This window comes from Chlorocebus sabaeus, chromosome 20 (assembly GCF_047675955.1).
Source record: "Chlorocebus sabaeus isolate Y175 chromosome 20, mChlSab1.0.hap1, whole genome shotgun sequence".
Lineage (NCBI taxonomy): Eukaryota > Metazoa > Chordata > Mammalia > Primates > Cercopithecidae > Chlorocebus > Chlorocebus sabaeus.
Genome location: NC_132923.1, coordinates 23,687,291 through 23,704,873, shown reverse-complemented (window position 1 = coordinate 23,704,873; position 17,583 = coordinate 23,687,291). Strand labels below are relative to the sequence as shown.

General features: G+C 38.9%; 1 protein-coding gene across 2 annotated transcripts in view; it reads right to left on the bottom strand.

The window, feature by feature from the left end:
- Window positions 1-17,583, bottom strand: part of SLC16A1 (solute carrier family 16 member 1) — a 44,229-nt gene that overhangs the window by 11,966 nt on the left and 14,680 nt on the right. For both annotated transcript variants that reach the window (XM_007977524.3, XM_007977525.3), the window contains one exon: window positions 2,157-2,417. In XM_007977524.3, coding sequence (XP_007975715.2) covers window positions 2,157-2,373 — 217 coding nt within the window. In that variant the 5' untranslated portion in view covers window positions 2,374-2,417. The remainder of the gene's footprint in view (window positions 1-2,156; window positions 2,418-17,583) is intronic.

Sequence of the window (17,583 nt, the reverse complement as noted above, 5' to 3'; positions counted from 1 at the left end):
AAATAAATAAATAATAAAAAAAGACCAGCTTGGGCCATAGAGTGAGACCCCATCTCTACTTAACAAAAATAAAAAATTAGCTGAGCATAGTAGTAGGGCCAACTGCTACTGGGGAGGCTGAGGCAGACGTGATCATGCCACTGTACTCCAGCCTGGTCAATACATTGAGACCCTGTGTCAAAAAAAAAAAAAAGAAAAAAGATCCCACAAAACAAAGATCAATATCACCACACTGCTGACTTTGTGAGGTAGAAGTTAATACTGCAGAAGTTAAAGTTTTTGAAATATTTAAAATTCCAAACCACAAGTGTTAAGGTGACCCTTGTGGAACCTAAAATATGTAAATTTATACTTTCATGTTTTAAAAAAAGGAAAAACAAACCAAAAGCAGGCAGGTAACATCTCCTCCCCACAAAATATACTTTAATCACCATCACTGTATATCTCTGACCCAAAGCACTAAAAAAGAAAACAAAACCAACCATATCTCAAAACGTATTAGTGTTCACATTGTGGTCCAAGTGAACAAGTTAAAGGATTATCACAGTTGTAAAAGTGATGAAAACTATTAGGGGATACACTATTTAGAAACCAAACCAAACGAAACAACCCATTTAGTAAAAATTCTCAACAAGGTTCATGATAGGCATTTTGTCTTTTAGTGTTATTTCAGGAAGGATGGGCCTAATTAGCTATGATTAAAAATAGAAAGGGGTACGGTTTATGGGCCTATTAAAATACAAACTCAAAAAAATGTGCTAGTTATCTCACTAATTGTGTAAGGACAAAGGAGGAACTGTTTCCCCAAAGGAGAGTCACCTGCAATTAATAAAACTGACATCACTTACTTTTGATGCAAAACATAAGTGGCTCTCTAGCTTTTTGGTGACACAGAATTGCAACATGTAAACTTCTGGTTTGTAGTCAACTTAAGAACACATTGAACACCTGGAGTACCTCTGGGTAATGTTTATACCAATTTCTTCAAGCCAACATAGTGAAAACCTGATTAAAATCCTGGCCGAATGGAGTTCAAAGCCTGCAAAATTATTGGCTCTCAGAAGTTAATGCCCAAAGTCCCTTTCGATTTCTCTGAACTTACAAAAAAAGCAAACACTACAATTTAGCACTTAGGTTCTTTAATTTGATAGACAAAATAGGCCCATGTTCAAAATGTAAAAGGCGCAAAAAGATAAGCAGTGGAAACATGTCTTCCTACTCCTGTTCCCAGTCACCCAGTTTCTCTCTCCATGGCAGCCAGTTACCTGTTTCTTCTGTATAATTTAATTATAGGCTTAATGAAATTATGATTTCAACTGCTTATTCCTGTTTCATGATCATATATTATTGTCTCAAAAGGATTATAAACTTCTCAAAGGAAGGGATCAGTGTTTTCTGTCACTCACAACACCTAGCCCCGTGCTGAATATACTCATAGAACTTGATAAATATTGGTTGAATATGGCACCACTTTAGCAGCCTAAGGCTAAGTTATTTATAGTTGAAACCTAGAATCATTACATTGGCTAGAAACAGTATTTTAGATGATGTTAAGTGAGCAACTTACTCCCTACATTTCCTTTACAATATGCCAAAGAAAACAAAAGAGAAGTAAGTGGTAAAATTTAAGTTTAGGGTACAGCTGACATGCTTTTAGGACTCATAACATCGCAAGTAATACGGAGGAGGTTTTATTCAGTTGATTCTAACATCATACAAAGATTTTACCTGAGACTTTGAACCATGCCATCAGGCCAGTCTGATTAATTTTAATTCTCCCAACATCAATTTTTAAAAATCTATATTTATGTTTACATTTCAAGAGTCTAGCAGGGATCAACAAAAAAAAAAACCAGTTGCGCATACATCATTTTTATAAGTCTTTTAAGCTCAATGATACATCAGTTGGAGCAAATCAAGGTCCCTCACGATTTTCTCATTTCCATTTTGAAATGCTATAGTATTTCAAATACTATAGCAAGAGTTGCTATTGTTATCAGGAATGAAAAATGTGACTCTAAACACCAAACTTTAGGAAATAACATTTCAAAACATCTCACTGAATAAGACTTTTTCTTTTTTTTTTAAAGTTACCTAATACAGACACTCTGGTTGCTTCATGAATATTAAAAGAGCAGGCCTTAATAGGTACTTACCTCCACCATACATGACAGCCAACATTATGGAGGATATCCATGACACTTCGCTGGTGGTGGCATGGAATATACTTTCAATCTCTTTGAAGAAGACAGTAATAGATTTGGGAAATGCATAAGAGAAGCCGATGGAAATGAAAGCTCCAATTACCACTGCCCAGCCCCAGCCTCCATCTGGGGGGGTGTATCCAACTGGACCTCCAACTGCTGGTGGCATTTTAAGTGTAGATAAATTCCAAAACGCAGGTCAAATACAAATATCTGAAAGATATAAAATTAAAATAGTATGTCAATATAAGGCATACCTATAAAACTCTTTTGTGAAATAAGAAATATAGCCAGACGTGGTGGATCATGCCTACTAGTAATTCCAGCTACTTGGGAGGTTGAGGCAGGAGGATCATTTGAGGCCAGGAGTTCAAGACAGCCTGGGCAACACAGATCCTGTGTCTGTCTAAGAAAATTTTTTAAAAATTAGCTGGGTATGGTGGAGCATGCCTATAGTCCCAGCTACTCAGGAGGCTGAGGCAGGAGGATCACTTGTACCCAGGAGTTTGAGACCGGCCTGGGCAACATAAGTAGACCCCAACTTTACAAAAAAATTTAAAAATTAGCCAGACATGGTGGTGCGTGTCTGTGGTCCCAGTTACTCAGGAGGCTGAGGTGGGAGGATCACCTGAACCTGGGAGGTAGTGGCTGCAGTGAGCTGTGATTGCACCACTGCACTGCAGCCTGGGTGACAGAGCGAGATCCTGTCTCAATAAACAAATAAATAAATAAATTGGGAAACAAGAGACCTGATGAGATTCCGGGTTGGTCATTGCATCCATGTGCAGGGAGGATAGCATACCCCAATTCCACGGGGGAAGAGGCTCCTGTACTTGGGGACCCTTCCAGACTTCACCCTATGTACTTCTTCATCTGGCTTTCATATGTATCTTTTATAGTATCCTTTATAATAAACTGGCAAACGAAAGTGTTTCCCTGAGTTCTGTGAGCCTTCCTAGCAATTAATCAAACCCAAGGAGAGGGTAGTGGTAGCCCGATTTATAGCCGGTCAGTCACAAGTACAGGTTACAACCTACTTATGTATGATTGGCATGTGAAGTAAGGGTCCCAGTCTTGTGTGACTGAGCCCTTAACCTGGGATCTAACTCCAGGTAGTTGAAGTCAAAATTGAATTGAATTATGGGACACCCAGTTGGTGTCTCCTACAATTGCTTGGTATATGTGGGGGAAAAAACCCCACACATCTGGTTACAGTAGTGTTTTGTGATGTGCTGACTGTTGACTGTGTGAAAGAAAAAAAAAAGGTGTTTTTCTCCTTCAGAACTTTATACTTAGCTCTCGAGTAAATGAATTTTTTTAAAAGTTACTTATCCAATAGACATTATCTTCTTTTAAAGACATTATCAGAAAAAGTTTTAGAGTCATAGCATTACCCATAATTTTTTGTAGCTTAAAGGAAAATAGCTTCTCATCACTTAAGAAATCATAATTGAAATAAACCCTTTTCAATAAATCAGTTAACATCATAATTCCTTAAATTATTATAGATAACCAAATGCCCAATTTGACGTGCCTGCTTGCAAAATTCACGTAACACATAACCTACAAACACTTAAGGTGTGTTTTGTTTTGTTTTTTTGAGACAGAGTCTCACTCTGTCGCCCAGGCTGGAGTACAATGGCAAGATCTTGGCTAACTACAACCTCTCCGCCTCCCAGGCGGTTCTCTTGCCTCAACCTCCCAAGTAGCTGGGAATACAGGCGCATGCCATCACCTCTGGCTAATTTTTGTATTTTTAGTAGAGGCGGGGTTTGGCCATGTTGGCCAGGCTGGTCTCGAACTCCTGACCCCAGGTGATCCACCCACCTCGCCCTCCCAAAATGCTGGGATTACAGCCGTGAGCCACCATGCCCAGCCCCGACACTATAAGTTTTAATATAGCCTTTGTAAGTTTTTTACCTTTTCTAAAACATATTTTTCCATACTTTCTTTTCACATTCTCTTATTTATGGCTGACTTAACGTACTAGGAGTGGGTGCCTGACTCACTGGATATGTAGCAATTTACACAAAAATAAGATAATTCTAAATACCCAAAATTTTCACTTAACAGGCTGGGGAACTATCTCAGACAAGTTTCCTTTTATCTAATAGCTTTGATTCAAGGTATTTTTCTCCATTATATGACAAGAAATTCCTAAACAACAGCTAGCCAATACAGTTAAAATCAGAAATATATATATGATGTCAAAAGATGGTAGCTTTAGGCCAGGTGCAGTGGCTTACGCCTGTAATCCCAGCACTTTGGGAGGCAGAGGTGGGTGGATCACCTGAGATCAGGAGTTCGAGACCAACTTTACCAATATGGTGAAACCCCATTTCTACTATAGGTTCTAGCCAGTGCATGCAGGCAAGAAAAAGAAACAAAAGGCATAAAGAATGGAAAAGAAATAAAATAGGCCAGGTGCAGTGGCTCGCACTTATAATCTCAACACTTTGGGAAGACCAATGTGGAAGAATTGTTTGCCAAAAATTCAAGAACAGCCTGGACAACGTATCGAGACCCTACCTCTACATAAATTGTTTAAAAATTGGGTGTGGTGGTGCACATATGTAGTCCTAGCTACTTGGGAAGCTCAGGTGGGAGGATCACTTGAGCCCAGGAGTTTGAGGTTACAGTGACCTATGATCATGCTGTTGCACTCCAGAGGAAGACCTTGTTTTCGCCGAGCGTGGTGGCTCACACCTGTAATCCCAGCACTTTGGGAGGCCGAGGCGGGCGGATCACGAGGTAAGGAATCTAAAACCAGCCCGGCCAACACGGTGAAACCCCGTCTCTACTGAAGATACAAAAAATTAGCTGGGCATGGTGGTATGTGCCAGCTACTTGGCAGGCTAAGGCAGGAGAATCACTTGAACTCAGCAGACAGAGGTTGCAGTGAGCCGAGATCATGCCATTGCACTCCAGCCTGGGCGACAGGGGGAGACTCTGTCTCAAACAAAACAAAACAAAACAAAACAAAAAAGCTTTGTCTCTAAAAAATAAATAATAAAGTTGTTTTTATTCAGATGACAGATGTGTATAAAGAAAACCCTTTTCTAAAGAGATGTTCCTTAGAACATCAAATAAGTGAATTTGACTAGGTCTCAGAATACAACATCAATAAACAGAAACCAGTTGTATTTCTATATACCAGCAATGAACAATCCAAATTTGAAAAAATTTTTAAATGCTATTGTAAATGGTAAACTATATAGAAATAATTCTCACAAAAGATGTGTGAGATATGTACACCAAAAACTATAATACTGAGAAATTAAAATAGATAACCTATCCTCTTGGACTGAAATAATCAATATTTAAATCAGGCAAATATTTCTGAAGGAACATAAAGAAACAACTATAAAAAAAAGTTGGCCAGGTGCAGCGGCTCACGCCTGTAATCCCAACACTTTGAGAGGCTGAGGCGGGCGGATCACGAGGTCAGGAGTTTGAGATCAACCTGGCCAACACGGTGAAACTTCGTTTCTATTAAAAATACAAAAATTAGCTTGGTGTGGTGGTACGTGCCTGTAGTCTCAGCTACTAGGGAGGCTGAGGCAACAGAATTGCTCACTTGAACCTGGGAGGCGGAGGTTGCAGTGAGCCGAGATGATGCCACTGCACTCCAGCATGGCCGACAGAGCAAGACTGTGTCTCAAAAAAAAAAAAGTCTAAAAATTAGAATTCAAAATATATGCAAAACAATATACCCAACAAAAGACATACCCAAAACATAAAAAACTTGCACAACGATAGCAAAAAGGCAAATCATCCAACTTAAAAAAAAGCAAGAGATCTGAACAGATGCTTCACCAAAGATACATGAATGATAAACAAGCACATGTAAAGATGCTGAACATCGTTGGTTATTTGAAAATGCAAATTAAAATCACAAAAATAAGATAGATAATTCCACGACTTTGTGGGGATATGGAGCCAATGGAACTCTCATTGCTGATGTTACAGTCCCTTGGAACACATTTTGGCAGTTCCTTATAAAGTTATAGATACATTTAACATATGAGCCAGCCATTATAGCCACAGGTATTACCCAGGATTTATATAAAAATTCTCTAGCAGCTTGATGCATAATAGCCAAAAACTGAAAACAACCCAATGTCCATCAACACATGAATAGATAAAAAATGGCATAGCTATATAATAGAATACTACTCAGCAATAAAAAGGAACTACTGATGCATGCAATAACATGGATGAATTGTAAAAGCATTCTGTTAAGTAGCAAAAAAAGCTAGACAGAAGATTGTATTCTATATGGTCACATTTATATTAAATTCTAGAAAAGGCAAAATTCTAGCACAGGTTGGGCATCTGTAATCTAAAAATATGAAACCAAAATCTGAAACTTTCTGAACACCAGCATGATGCTCAAAGAAAATGCTCATTGGAAAATTTTGAATTTTGGATTTTTGGATTAGGGATGTTCAACTGCTTAAGTAACTGCAAATATTCCAAAATCTGAAAAAATCTGAAATCCAAAACACATCTCATCCCAAGCATTTTAGATAAGGGATAGAAAACAGATCAGTGGCCACCAGGGGTTGAGGGGAGGAGACTGCAAAGCGGTTTGGGGATAACTTTTAGGGTAATGGAAATACTTTATTATCATGATGGTGACAGTTACTCATCAAAGTGTACATTCAAGTTAGTAAATTTTATTATGTCAATTATACCTCAATAAAGCTCATCAAAACCAAAAAAAAAAAAAAAAAAGTTCAAGGACAGTGACAAGGGGAATAAAATTTGTTTTGTGGCACAGGGAGACAATACAGAAGCAAAAGGAGAGGGCAGGCGAACTTCTTTGTCTTGGTTATCTGGATGGTTAAAAGAAAGAGGAAGAAGACAAAGAGAGAATAAACAAAAGGAGACAAGAGGAGGGCAGAAGACTCTTCTGAGAATTCACAACTCAGGCCAGTGTGAGCTCATGCTTGGCAGGAGATTATCTGTAGAAAATCTTTGTTGTTCTTCCAGAGATACATTATATTTGATTTTGCTAGCAAAGATTTCCCACAAACAAAGGCCTGCTAAATATAAGCTCACAATTGTGAGCACATCAAGAACCAATTAACTGTGAGTAAATGCAATGTCAATTCAACACAGTCGGATTAGACACTCAGGAACTACAGTCATAGAAATATAAATATTTAAATGACTAAAGACATAAAACAAGGCATTTAAAACATTAGAGAAAATTGTGTTTTTCTCTAAAAAAGATCCATTATAGAAGATTAATTGATTTGAAATAGAACAAGAAAAGGAAAGTAAAGTTGGCTGGGCATGGTGGCTCTTGCCTGTAATCCCAGCACTTTGGGAGGCCAAGGAGGGTGGATCATCTGAGGTCAGGAGTTCGAGACCATCCTGGCCAAAATGGTGAAACCCCATCTCTACTAAAAATACAAAAATCTGCCAGGCTTGGTGGCACGTGCCTGTAATTCCAGATACTTGGGAGGCTGAGGCAGGAGAGTAGCTTGAACCTGGGAGGCAGAGGTTGCAGTGAGCTGAGATTGTACCACTGCACTCCAGCCTGGTGACAGAGCAAGACTCCGTCTCAAAAAAAAAAAAAAAGAAAGTCAAGTCAATTAAATTAATAACAGGTTAACTAGAAGACTGGACATAGCTATATACAGAGTCAGTAAACCTTAAGAATAGGTTTGAAGAGATTAGTCAGAATTCAGGTAAGAGTTTCATTCTGAAGCTATGAAAGAAAGGTTTTAGAATAGGAGGATCTGACATTTATCTAATGGGACTTTGGAAAAAGAGAATAAAGAGTGGAGAAGAGGCAACTGTCTTGGTAAATGAGTCAAGGATTAATGACTAAGGATATTATAGACTTGAGGAACAATATAAATCCTCAGTTTGAGGAAGCAAGATAGAGAAAAATCTTAGAAGACAACTATTTAGAAAATACAGATGACACAGCTAACAACTATTCATACTGACAAAACAGTCTTCTTGACAATTTTGAAAAATTCTCACCTACTATGTCTTCAAATATTGCTTCTCCCCCATTCTCTTTTCACTTTTCTGAGACTCCAGTTGGATATGGGTTGGACCTTCCCATGCTATCTACTCTCTTACTCTCCCTTCTATGTTGTCATATTATCATTCATTCCTTTGTTTTTTTGAACTTCATTCTGGATGGTTTCTTCTGTACTTTAGCTGTGTTTGGTACTAAAGATTAAGGTGATGTAACTTATGGGAAATAGCTGGCCAGTCCTCATTTTCAAACCAATCAAGTAAAAGAGATTTCTATTAAACAAAAGCAAATTTCATTTTAATCGAAATAAATGTGTTGATACACATCTCTGTGATAACTATCTCATTTTTCTAATAATAATCCTAACTTAGAAAACAGAGAAGGCGGCCAGGGGCAGTTGCTCATGCCTATAATCCCAACACTTCGGGAGGCTGAGGAAGGTGGATCACTTGAGGTCAGGAGTTCGAGACCAGCCTGGTCAAAACAGTGAAACCCCATCTCTACTAAAAATAAAAAAATTAGCAGGGCATGGTGGTGGGTACCTGTATAATCCCAGCTATTTGGGAGGCTGAGGCAGGAGAATTGCTTGACCCTGGGAGACAGAGGTTGCTCAGTCTGGGTGACAGAGCAAGCCTCTGTCTCAAAAAAAAAAAAAAAAAAAAAAAAAGAGAAGGCAGGAGTTTGTTGTCCAGATGAAATAATTTTTCAATATTCTCCAGTATTTCTGACCTAACCCCTTTTTGGATTTCTATCATGGGACTCTCTCTAGGACTATGCATTCTGGAATTTTCCCTTCCTTTGAGATTTTTATTGCCTGGGACAGTGAACCACCATAAGAAATGGGATGAGTAAGAGATACCTCTCTTTTGTAGTGGGGGTAAAAGGCTTTTGGATAATTCAAGTTGGAAAAGAAAAAGTAGAGATCAGGCATCCATTCTCAAGAGGTAATTTTTAGCTAAGGTTATCTCTCAACCTGAGGATGTGCAGAATAATTCCCTCAAAAATATAACCCAGTTTAAAAACTGAAGGTCTTTGTCCTAGGGCATTTCATCTACCTAGGATTTGGGTGAGATAAAAATATTTACAAGTTAAGGTTTCCTAAAATTTCTACTGGAATGAATATGAATAAAAGCTATTTAACAGGTCAGCTCTGCTAACAGAAACAGCCTAAATTCTAAAATGATGTTAAATAAAACAGCTGCAGGCATTGATTTTATGAGTTTTTTCTTCTTCAAAGTATGAAAAAAGAGAACACTTGAAAATTTTCAAAGAACTACTAAAAAGATTAATTCATCTCAGAATATTTACACACATAGAACACCCACACACAGACAGTAGGGCTGTTTAACACATCAAGCTCTGACTGGAACAGCGAATACGTGCTGGACGTGATTAAACCTTGAGTTTAGCTGCCAGCTATGATTTGTCCCAATTAAGGCAGTTACAATTTTTAGTCACTAAAGCTTGCCTCATCAAGTTAATACCTTATTCCATAGTGCCAAAATTAGATTGAAAGCTTCAAGAAGCTTTAAAAAAATTTAAAAGGAAATAAGAAAGTATAAGAAATAAGAGTATGCAAAATCATTATGAAAAACAGAACACTTCAAAAAACCAGACGCAGATTCAACACAATTCTGCCACCACCTGACAAATGGCTATCCCTGTTAACTTAAAAATTCTGATGGTACATAACTGAAAAAACAAAAAGTCAGTTAATATTATCTAAGCATATTATTTCCTTTTAAACTGGCAAATCTCAGCTATAAACAGAAGGGCTCATTCAAAAAGTAAATTATGAGAGCAGGCCCCCTTGCAGAGTACTCAGAGTTCCCTTGAGAAAACAGAGCACATGCATTCTTTGTATGCTAAAGCCCAGAGGCTAAAAGGGACTAAAGTTTAAGATTTTAATCCTTACAATGTGCACAGTAGCTTTCCTATCAGCTTAGCTATTATTGCCCAAGAGTGATGGGGAGACTAAAAAACAAAGTGATAGGGTAATGAGAAAAATTCATCAATTCATCTTGTAAAGGATGATAGAAAACAATAATAACCCTAATTTTTCTTGGCAATGACGGTGATAAGAATCACCTTCTAGATTTTCTGATATTTTTTTCTCGAAACTCTTATAAATTGTGCTAGTAAATTAATCTGGAAAGCCGAAGCTGTCCTCCATACCCGCCATGTCCTTGCCCCACTCCCAAAGAGAAGAGCTACAAAAGCCTTGAAAATAGTATTTATGATATTATGTACACTTTCCTCATCAACACTTAAAGCCACTGTCTTTTCCTAAAATGACAATGACCAGTTTGTAAATTTAAAACAAGCAGAAAGTATCCAAAACCAATAACCTTAAAATAATGTGTTACTAAGTATAAACTAGTTTTAGGTTTCAAATTCACATGGAAACATTCAAATCCAGAAAGGCTGATTTCCTGAAGCTATTGCTGCTAAAGTAGATAACCTGTTGCTCTCTGTAACTAGCCCTAATCCAGCTTCATGGTTTACAGAACCACCTGTCCCAAGTTAACTTCCAAGATTCAAAGCCTAGGAAACCACACTTCAGTTTCTTTTCCACTTGGAAACCGAATACATTGAGGAAACCAAAACAATGAAAAAAATCAAGCAGAAAGTGCTAGTCAAAGAAGGAATATAACTACTGGATCTGGCTAGCCAAACACTCAGCAATTATGAATGCATAATTTTGATCAAACTGCATATAAAGAATCTTAAAAAATGTAAACCTGTCTCTGCAAACTTCCAACTCTCTTTACCTACCCTATCATTCTGGGAAAATCCTATCCACATTACAAGAAGTTAAATATATTATGCTTATAAGAGAAATTAACAACTTGCCAACTAGAATGCTTAAAGAAGGACTTTAGGCCTATCTTTCAGAATTCTGTTTATGATAATTGATTTTAGATCTTGCTTTTAATTCATATTTATAATCCCTTAAAAAAATCAATATTTTAGTTAATAATTTCCAGTTTTAAATTATTTACATAGACCACTCTACCAATAAATAGAAAGCATTTCTTTTTTTTTTTTTTTTTTTTTTTTTTTTGAGATGGAGTCTCACCCTGTTGCCCAGGCTGGAGTGCAATGGTGTGATCTTGGCTCACTGCAACCTCTGCCTCCCAGGTTCTAACTGCCTCAGTGTCCTCAGTAGCTGGGATTACAGGCACACGCCACCATGCCCAGTTTTTTTTTTTTTTTTTAACTTTTAGTAGAGACGGGTTTTTACCATGTTGGCCAGGCTGGTCTCGAACTCCTGACCTCGTGATCCACCCACCTCGGCCTCCCAAAGTGCTGGGATTACAGGCGTAAGCCACCACGCCCGGCCAACATATTTCTTTTTTAAGATAAGAGATCTCCAAAGAACAAGAGTAGGTAAGGATGTGGAGAAAAGGAAACCCGTGTACACCGTTGGAGGGAATACAACTGGTGTAGCTGTTATGGAAAACAATATGAAGATTCTTCAAAAAATTAAAAATACAATTACCATTTGATCTAGCAGTCATACTTCGGGTATGTATCCAAAGGAACTGAAATCTGGATCTCAAAGAGATTACCTGCACACTCCCATGTTCTTTGCAGCATTTTTCACAATAGCCAAGACATGGAAGCAACATAAATGTCCATCTAAGGAGGAACAGATTAAGAAAATGTGGAAAATACATATAATGGAGTATTATTGGCCTTAAGAGAGAAAGAAATCTGGCCGGCCATGGTGGTTCACGCCTGTAATCCCAGCACTTTGGGAGGCCAAGGCAGGTGGATCACCTGAGGTCAGCCTGCCCAACATGGTGAAACCCTGTTTCTACTAAAAATACAAAAATTAGCCAGTTATGGTGGCACACACCTGTAATCCCAGCTACTTAGGAGGCTGAGGCAGGAGAATTGCTTGAACCTGGGAGGCAGAGGTTGTAGTGAGTGGAGAGCGTGTCATTGCACTCCAGCCTGGGGGACAAGAGGGAAACTCTGTCTCCAAAAACAAAACAAAACAACAACAACAAAAAACAAAAAAACCCCTGCTACTTGAGACAGCATAGATGGACCTGGAGGACATTTGTTAAGTGTAATAAGCCAGACCCAGAAAGACAAACTTTGAATGATCTCACTTATATGTGGAGTCTAAAATAGTCATAGAAGCAGAGAGTAAAATGGTGATTGCCAGGGCCTGGGAGGAAGGGGAAATGGGAAGGTATTGATTAGAAGGTACAGAATTTCCATAATACAACCAAAGTTTGTTCTGGAGATACACTGTATAACATAGGGCCTATGATTAATTAACAATACTGTATTGAATTCTTAAAAATTTGCTAAAAGTGTAGACCTATGTTAAGTCCTCTTTACACAACAGGAAAAAGCAAAACAAACCACCACCGAGAACAAATGCAGAAGGAAATTTTCGGAAGTGATTAAATTTATGGTACTGATGGTGGTTTCACAGTTGTACACTTATGCCCAAATACGTCAAGTTGTATATATTAAATATCTATAGCTTTTTGTATGTCAAACATATTTCCAGGAGGCAGTTCAAAAAAGACAATGACAGTATGCAGCCCAAGATCACGGGAGAAAAATATTAGACATATGTACAGAGATTCATAAATTTATCTTATTTTTTTCTGAGTTCACTTTCTGTTGTTCATTGTTATCTGTCAGTTCTTTTTTGTTTTTTGAGACAGAGTTCTGCTCTCGTCACCCAGGCTGCAGTGCAATGGCGTGATCTCGGCTCACTGCAACCTCTGCCTCCCGGGTTCAAGTGATTCTCCTGCTTCAGCCTCCTGAGCAGCTGGGATTACAAGGGTGTGCTACCATGCCGGGCTAATTTTTGTATTATTAGTAGAGAAGGGGTTTCACCATGTTGGCCAGGCTGGTCTCGAACTCCTGACCTCAGGTGATCCACCCGCCTCAGCCTCCCAAAGTGTTGGGATTACAGGCGTTAGCCACCGTGCCCTGCATTTGTCAGTTTTTCAAAATAAGTTATGTATTATTTCTTTCATCATTCTAAATAAAAACTCAGCTTCATACTCCCTCCACTCCCCACCCCTGCCCATCCCCCAGCCCAAAAAGACAACAAATCTGGAAAGTTTTTGTTCCAAGGCAACCTTAAGCAGAAATGTATTTGGAAAAGGGAGTACTTTAATAGCATTTTCAGATAATTGAGGATATTCCTCTTTGATACTACACCAAAACCTGATGGGTGATTTATTTTTATTTTTATTTTAAAGACAGTGTCTCGTTCTGTCACCCAGGCTGGAGTGCAATGCTGCAGTGGCTCACTGTAGCTCCTGGGCTCAAGTGATCCTCCCACCTCAGCCTCATGAGTAGCTGATATTACAGGCGCGAAACACCAGGCCTGGCTAATTTTTGTATTTTTTTTAGTAGAGATGAAGTTTTGCCATGTTTCCCAGGCTGGTCTTGAACTCCTGGGCTGGGTTCAAGTGATCCGCTGGCCTCAGCCTCTCAAAGTGCTAGGACTACAGGTGTGGGTCACTGCCTGGCTGATAGTTTCATGATGATTAGTTATAAGTGAAATCTAAAGACCTCAATCTTGAGAGAGTCTTGAGGTCCTTGAAGGGTCCAAAAAAAACCACACTTTGAGAATGGCTGTTTTTTAAAAATCATTAATTCAATTTGATCGCAAAAGTGACTAAATTGATACCTAATGGTTTATTCAGACTGCATATCATCTTGGTGCATTCAACTGAATCAGAATCAGGTTAGACAATGCTTTCTTCAGCACCATGTTTTTTTCAGTAAATTCTGATGTATAACAGGGATGTATTAATTACAGAAAAAGCTGATCTATGTGTATATTGGAAAGGATGGTCAGAGATGGTGCAGAATACACTATTTTTCACTGTACATCATTTAGGTTCTATTTAAATAATATATATTTTATGCTTTGATAAAAATTATGTACATACATCTCATTTATTAAAATAATTTTGATCAAGGATGTCAAATTTACTATTTTTAGTCAGTTAAAAAAGAATATGCAATAATTCTATTATAGAACGAAATAATAATTCACTTTCCTTTACGAGTTCTTTGGACAAAATCATGTCCTTTGCAACAACATGGATGAAGATGGTGGCCATTATCCCAAGCAAACTAACACAGTAAACCAAATACTTTTCTCACTTATAAGTGTGAGCTAAACATTGGGTACACATGGACATAAAGATGGGAACAATAGTTACTGGGAAATACAAGATGGGGGAGAAGAGAAGAGGGGCAAAGGGTTGAAAAACAACCTATTGGGTTCTATGCTTACTTCCTGGGTGATGGGTTCAATTGTACTCCAAACCTTACCATTATGGCATACCTTTGTAAAAAATCTGCACTTATACCCCAGAATCTAAAATAAAAGTTGAATAAATAAATAATGATGTAGTATAAAAAAAAGAGTTCTTTGGCTTATCAAGTTTATCTCCTATAGACCTCTTCCCATTTTCTTTTCTTTTTTTTTTTGAGACAGTTTTGCTCTTGTTGCCCAGGCTGGAGTGCAATGGTCTGATCTCAGCTCACCACAACCTCTGCCTCCCGGATTCAAGCAATTCTCCTGCCTCAGCCTCCCAAGTCGCTGGGATTACAGGCATGCGCCACCACACACGGCTTATTTTGTATTTTTATCAGAGACGGGGTTTCTCCACGTTGGTCAGGCCGGTTTCAAACTCTCGACCTCAGGTGATCCACCCGCCTTGGCCTCCCAAAGTGCTGGGATTACAGGCATGAGCCACTGAGACCAGCCCACATTTTCTTGTAGTCCTAAATACCACACGTATTCTTGGAGAGCATTCTCCAAACAAGAAATTTGTCCAAAGTTTTTCCTAACAAGAAAGCTTACAATGCACACTTGTCAGGAGCCTACAGGACCATAAAACATATGAAAGCTAACTATTTGTAAGTGTCCTCATCTCTACTGTGATCTACAAAAGCCCTGTTTTGTTTCAAGTAAATATAGCATGTGCTAAATTTGTGATGTGATGAAATGGAGAGTGTTTGTAAGATCTCAGGGCCCTTTCACCACCTAAAGTAAGACAGAAGGAGGTTGAAAGGAGGGTTTCTCCAGCATAAACAATATCCCTTAATTTCCAGCCTTTCTGACACCTCTCTCCGTCTACTGCAGTTCAAGTATGACCCCCTTTTTTTCTTTGAGATGGAGTTTCACTCAGGTTGCCCAGGCTAGAGTGCAATGGCGTGATCTTGGCTCACTGCAACCTCCACCTTCTGGGTTCCAGCAATTCTCCTGCCTTAGTCCCCCAAGTAGCTGGGATTACAGGCACCTGCCACCATGCCCGGCTAATTTTTGTATTTTTAGTACAGACAGGGTTTTACCATGTTGGCCAGGCTGGTCTCAAACTCCTGACCTCAGGTGATCCACCTACCTCAGCCTCCCAAAATGCTGGTAATTACAGGTGTTAGCCACCTTGTCAAGCCAGTATGATACTTTTCTACCTTGTAAATGACTTTTGGTGAAGAATCTTTGCTAAATATTAGTCCAACTAGAGTCAGCTGAGCAAAGCTTCAATGCTGAAATTTTTTGAAAAGGCATAAACAAAGTTGAAGTAACATGAAGGCATGTGGACATAAAGAACCAGCCTCAAGAAATTTCCAGGGAATGGGATTTAACTACCAAATAATATGTATTATAAATATCTCTGGCTTGTTAGGTGAAATGGGTTTAAGTTTTCCTAGACAGCTTCCTGGCAATCAATGTTTCAGCTAACCAGCATTAAGAGCTACTTTTGCTATATCATGAACAAGGCCAGTCAACCTATTTCAATGAAAAATAAATAAATTGAAAATGTTGGCTTTCTATTTGCAACTTCAACTAAATTTCATTAAGATACAATATGCCAGGCCGGGCGCGGTGGCTCAAGCCTGTAATCCCAGCACTTTGGGAGGCCGAGACGGGTGGATCACGAGGTCAGGAGATCGAGACCATCCTGGCTAACACGGTGAAACCCCGTCTCTACTAAAAAATGCAAAAAACTAGCCGGGCGAGGTGGTGGGCGCCTGTAGTCCCAGCTACTCGGGAGGCTGAGGCCGGAGAATGGCGTGAACCTGGGAGGCGGAGCTTGCAGTGAGCTGAGATCCGGCCACTGCACTCCAGCCTGGGCCGCGACAGGGCGAGACTCCGTCTCAAAAAAAAAAAAAAAAAAAAAAAAAGAAAAAAAGATACAATATGCCCGAATAAGAATCAATCTTCACTTGTATTTCCATTTTACTGGGCATATGTTGATATATAATTCCAATTAATTTGACTTGACTTTAATACTCTACAATACCCTAAGATGCTACTATTGTGACCCCAATCCTAATCCTCTCGTACAGTACTTGTTTTAGATATGAGGAGGATTAAAGGAGTATAGAGAACTGATGAAGCTGAACATATTTGTAAATGGGCAAACTAACATGCAAACTTAAAGGAAATGAACATATATATACACAGGTGTGATATATGCAATAGGCACACAATTGTGTGTGTATATTTACTTATTTAATCTTCTTTTGTCAATCTCAGCCAACGTTATGTTTAAATAATCTGAATCTGGTAGCAAACACTCTTAATTCTCCTTGTAAGAAAATGACTTACATCATTTGTTCAACCAAATAAGCATGATTTTATTTAGGGAGAATGAGGCTATTCTATAATAAAGGTGGGGGTATAAAACGGATCACTTACTTTTGGGATAAGTACTCACATCAGTACAACTTTTTTCAAAAGATAGTGACCCATTCGTTTTAAACTGAAAACAGGAATTTTCCAGTGTCTACTAAAAATACTACAGATTAGCCGGGCATGGTGGCGCGTGCCTGGAGTCCCAGCTACTCAGGAGAACCTCTTGAACCTGGAAGGCGAAGGCTGCAGTGAGTGGTGAGGAAGAATGGGGTATACTTTGTTGGCTAACAAAGAAAGATTTGTAGAAAGGCAACATTTTAGGGTGATAACAGCTAAAGAAGATCAAATACCAACGTCCTAAATTATCAAACTTCATCGTATTGTTTTTGCAATTAAAATTGCAAACTGGGCGCTGTAATCCCAGCACTTGGGAGGTTGAGGCGGGTGGATCACCTGAGGTCAGGAGTTCGAGACCAGCCTGGCCAACATGGTGAAACCTTGTCTCTACTAAAAATATAAAAATTAGCTGGGCATGGTGGCAGGCGCTTGTAGTCGCAGCTTCTCAGGAGGCTGAGGCAGGAGAACCACTTGAACCCAGGAGTTGGAGGTTGCGGTCAGCCAAGATCGCACCACTGCACTCTAGCCTGGACGACGGTGTGAGACTCCATCTCAAAAAAAAAAAAAAAAAAAGATTGCAAACTAAGATTTTAAAAATTACACATCATATTGGCCAGGCGCGG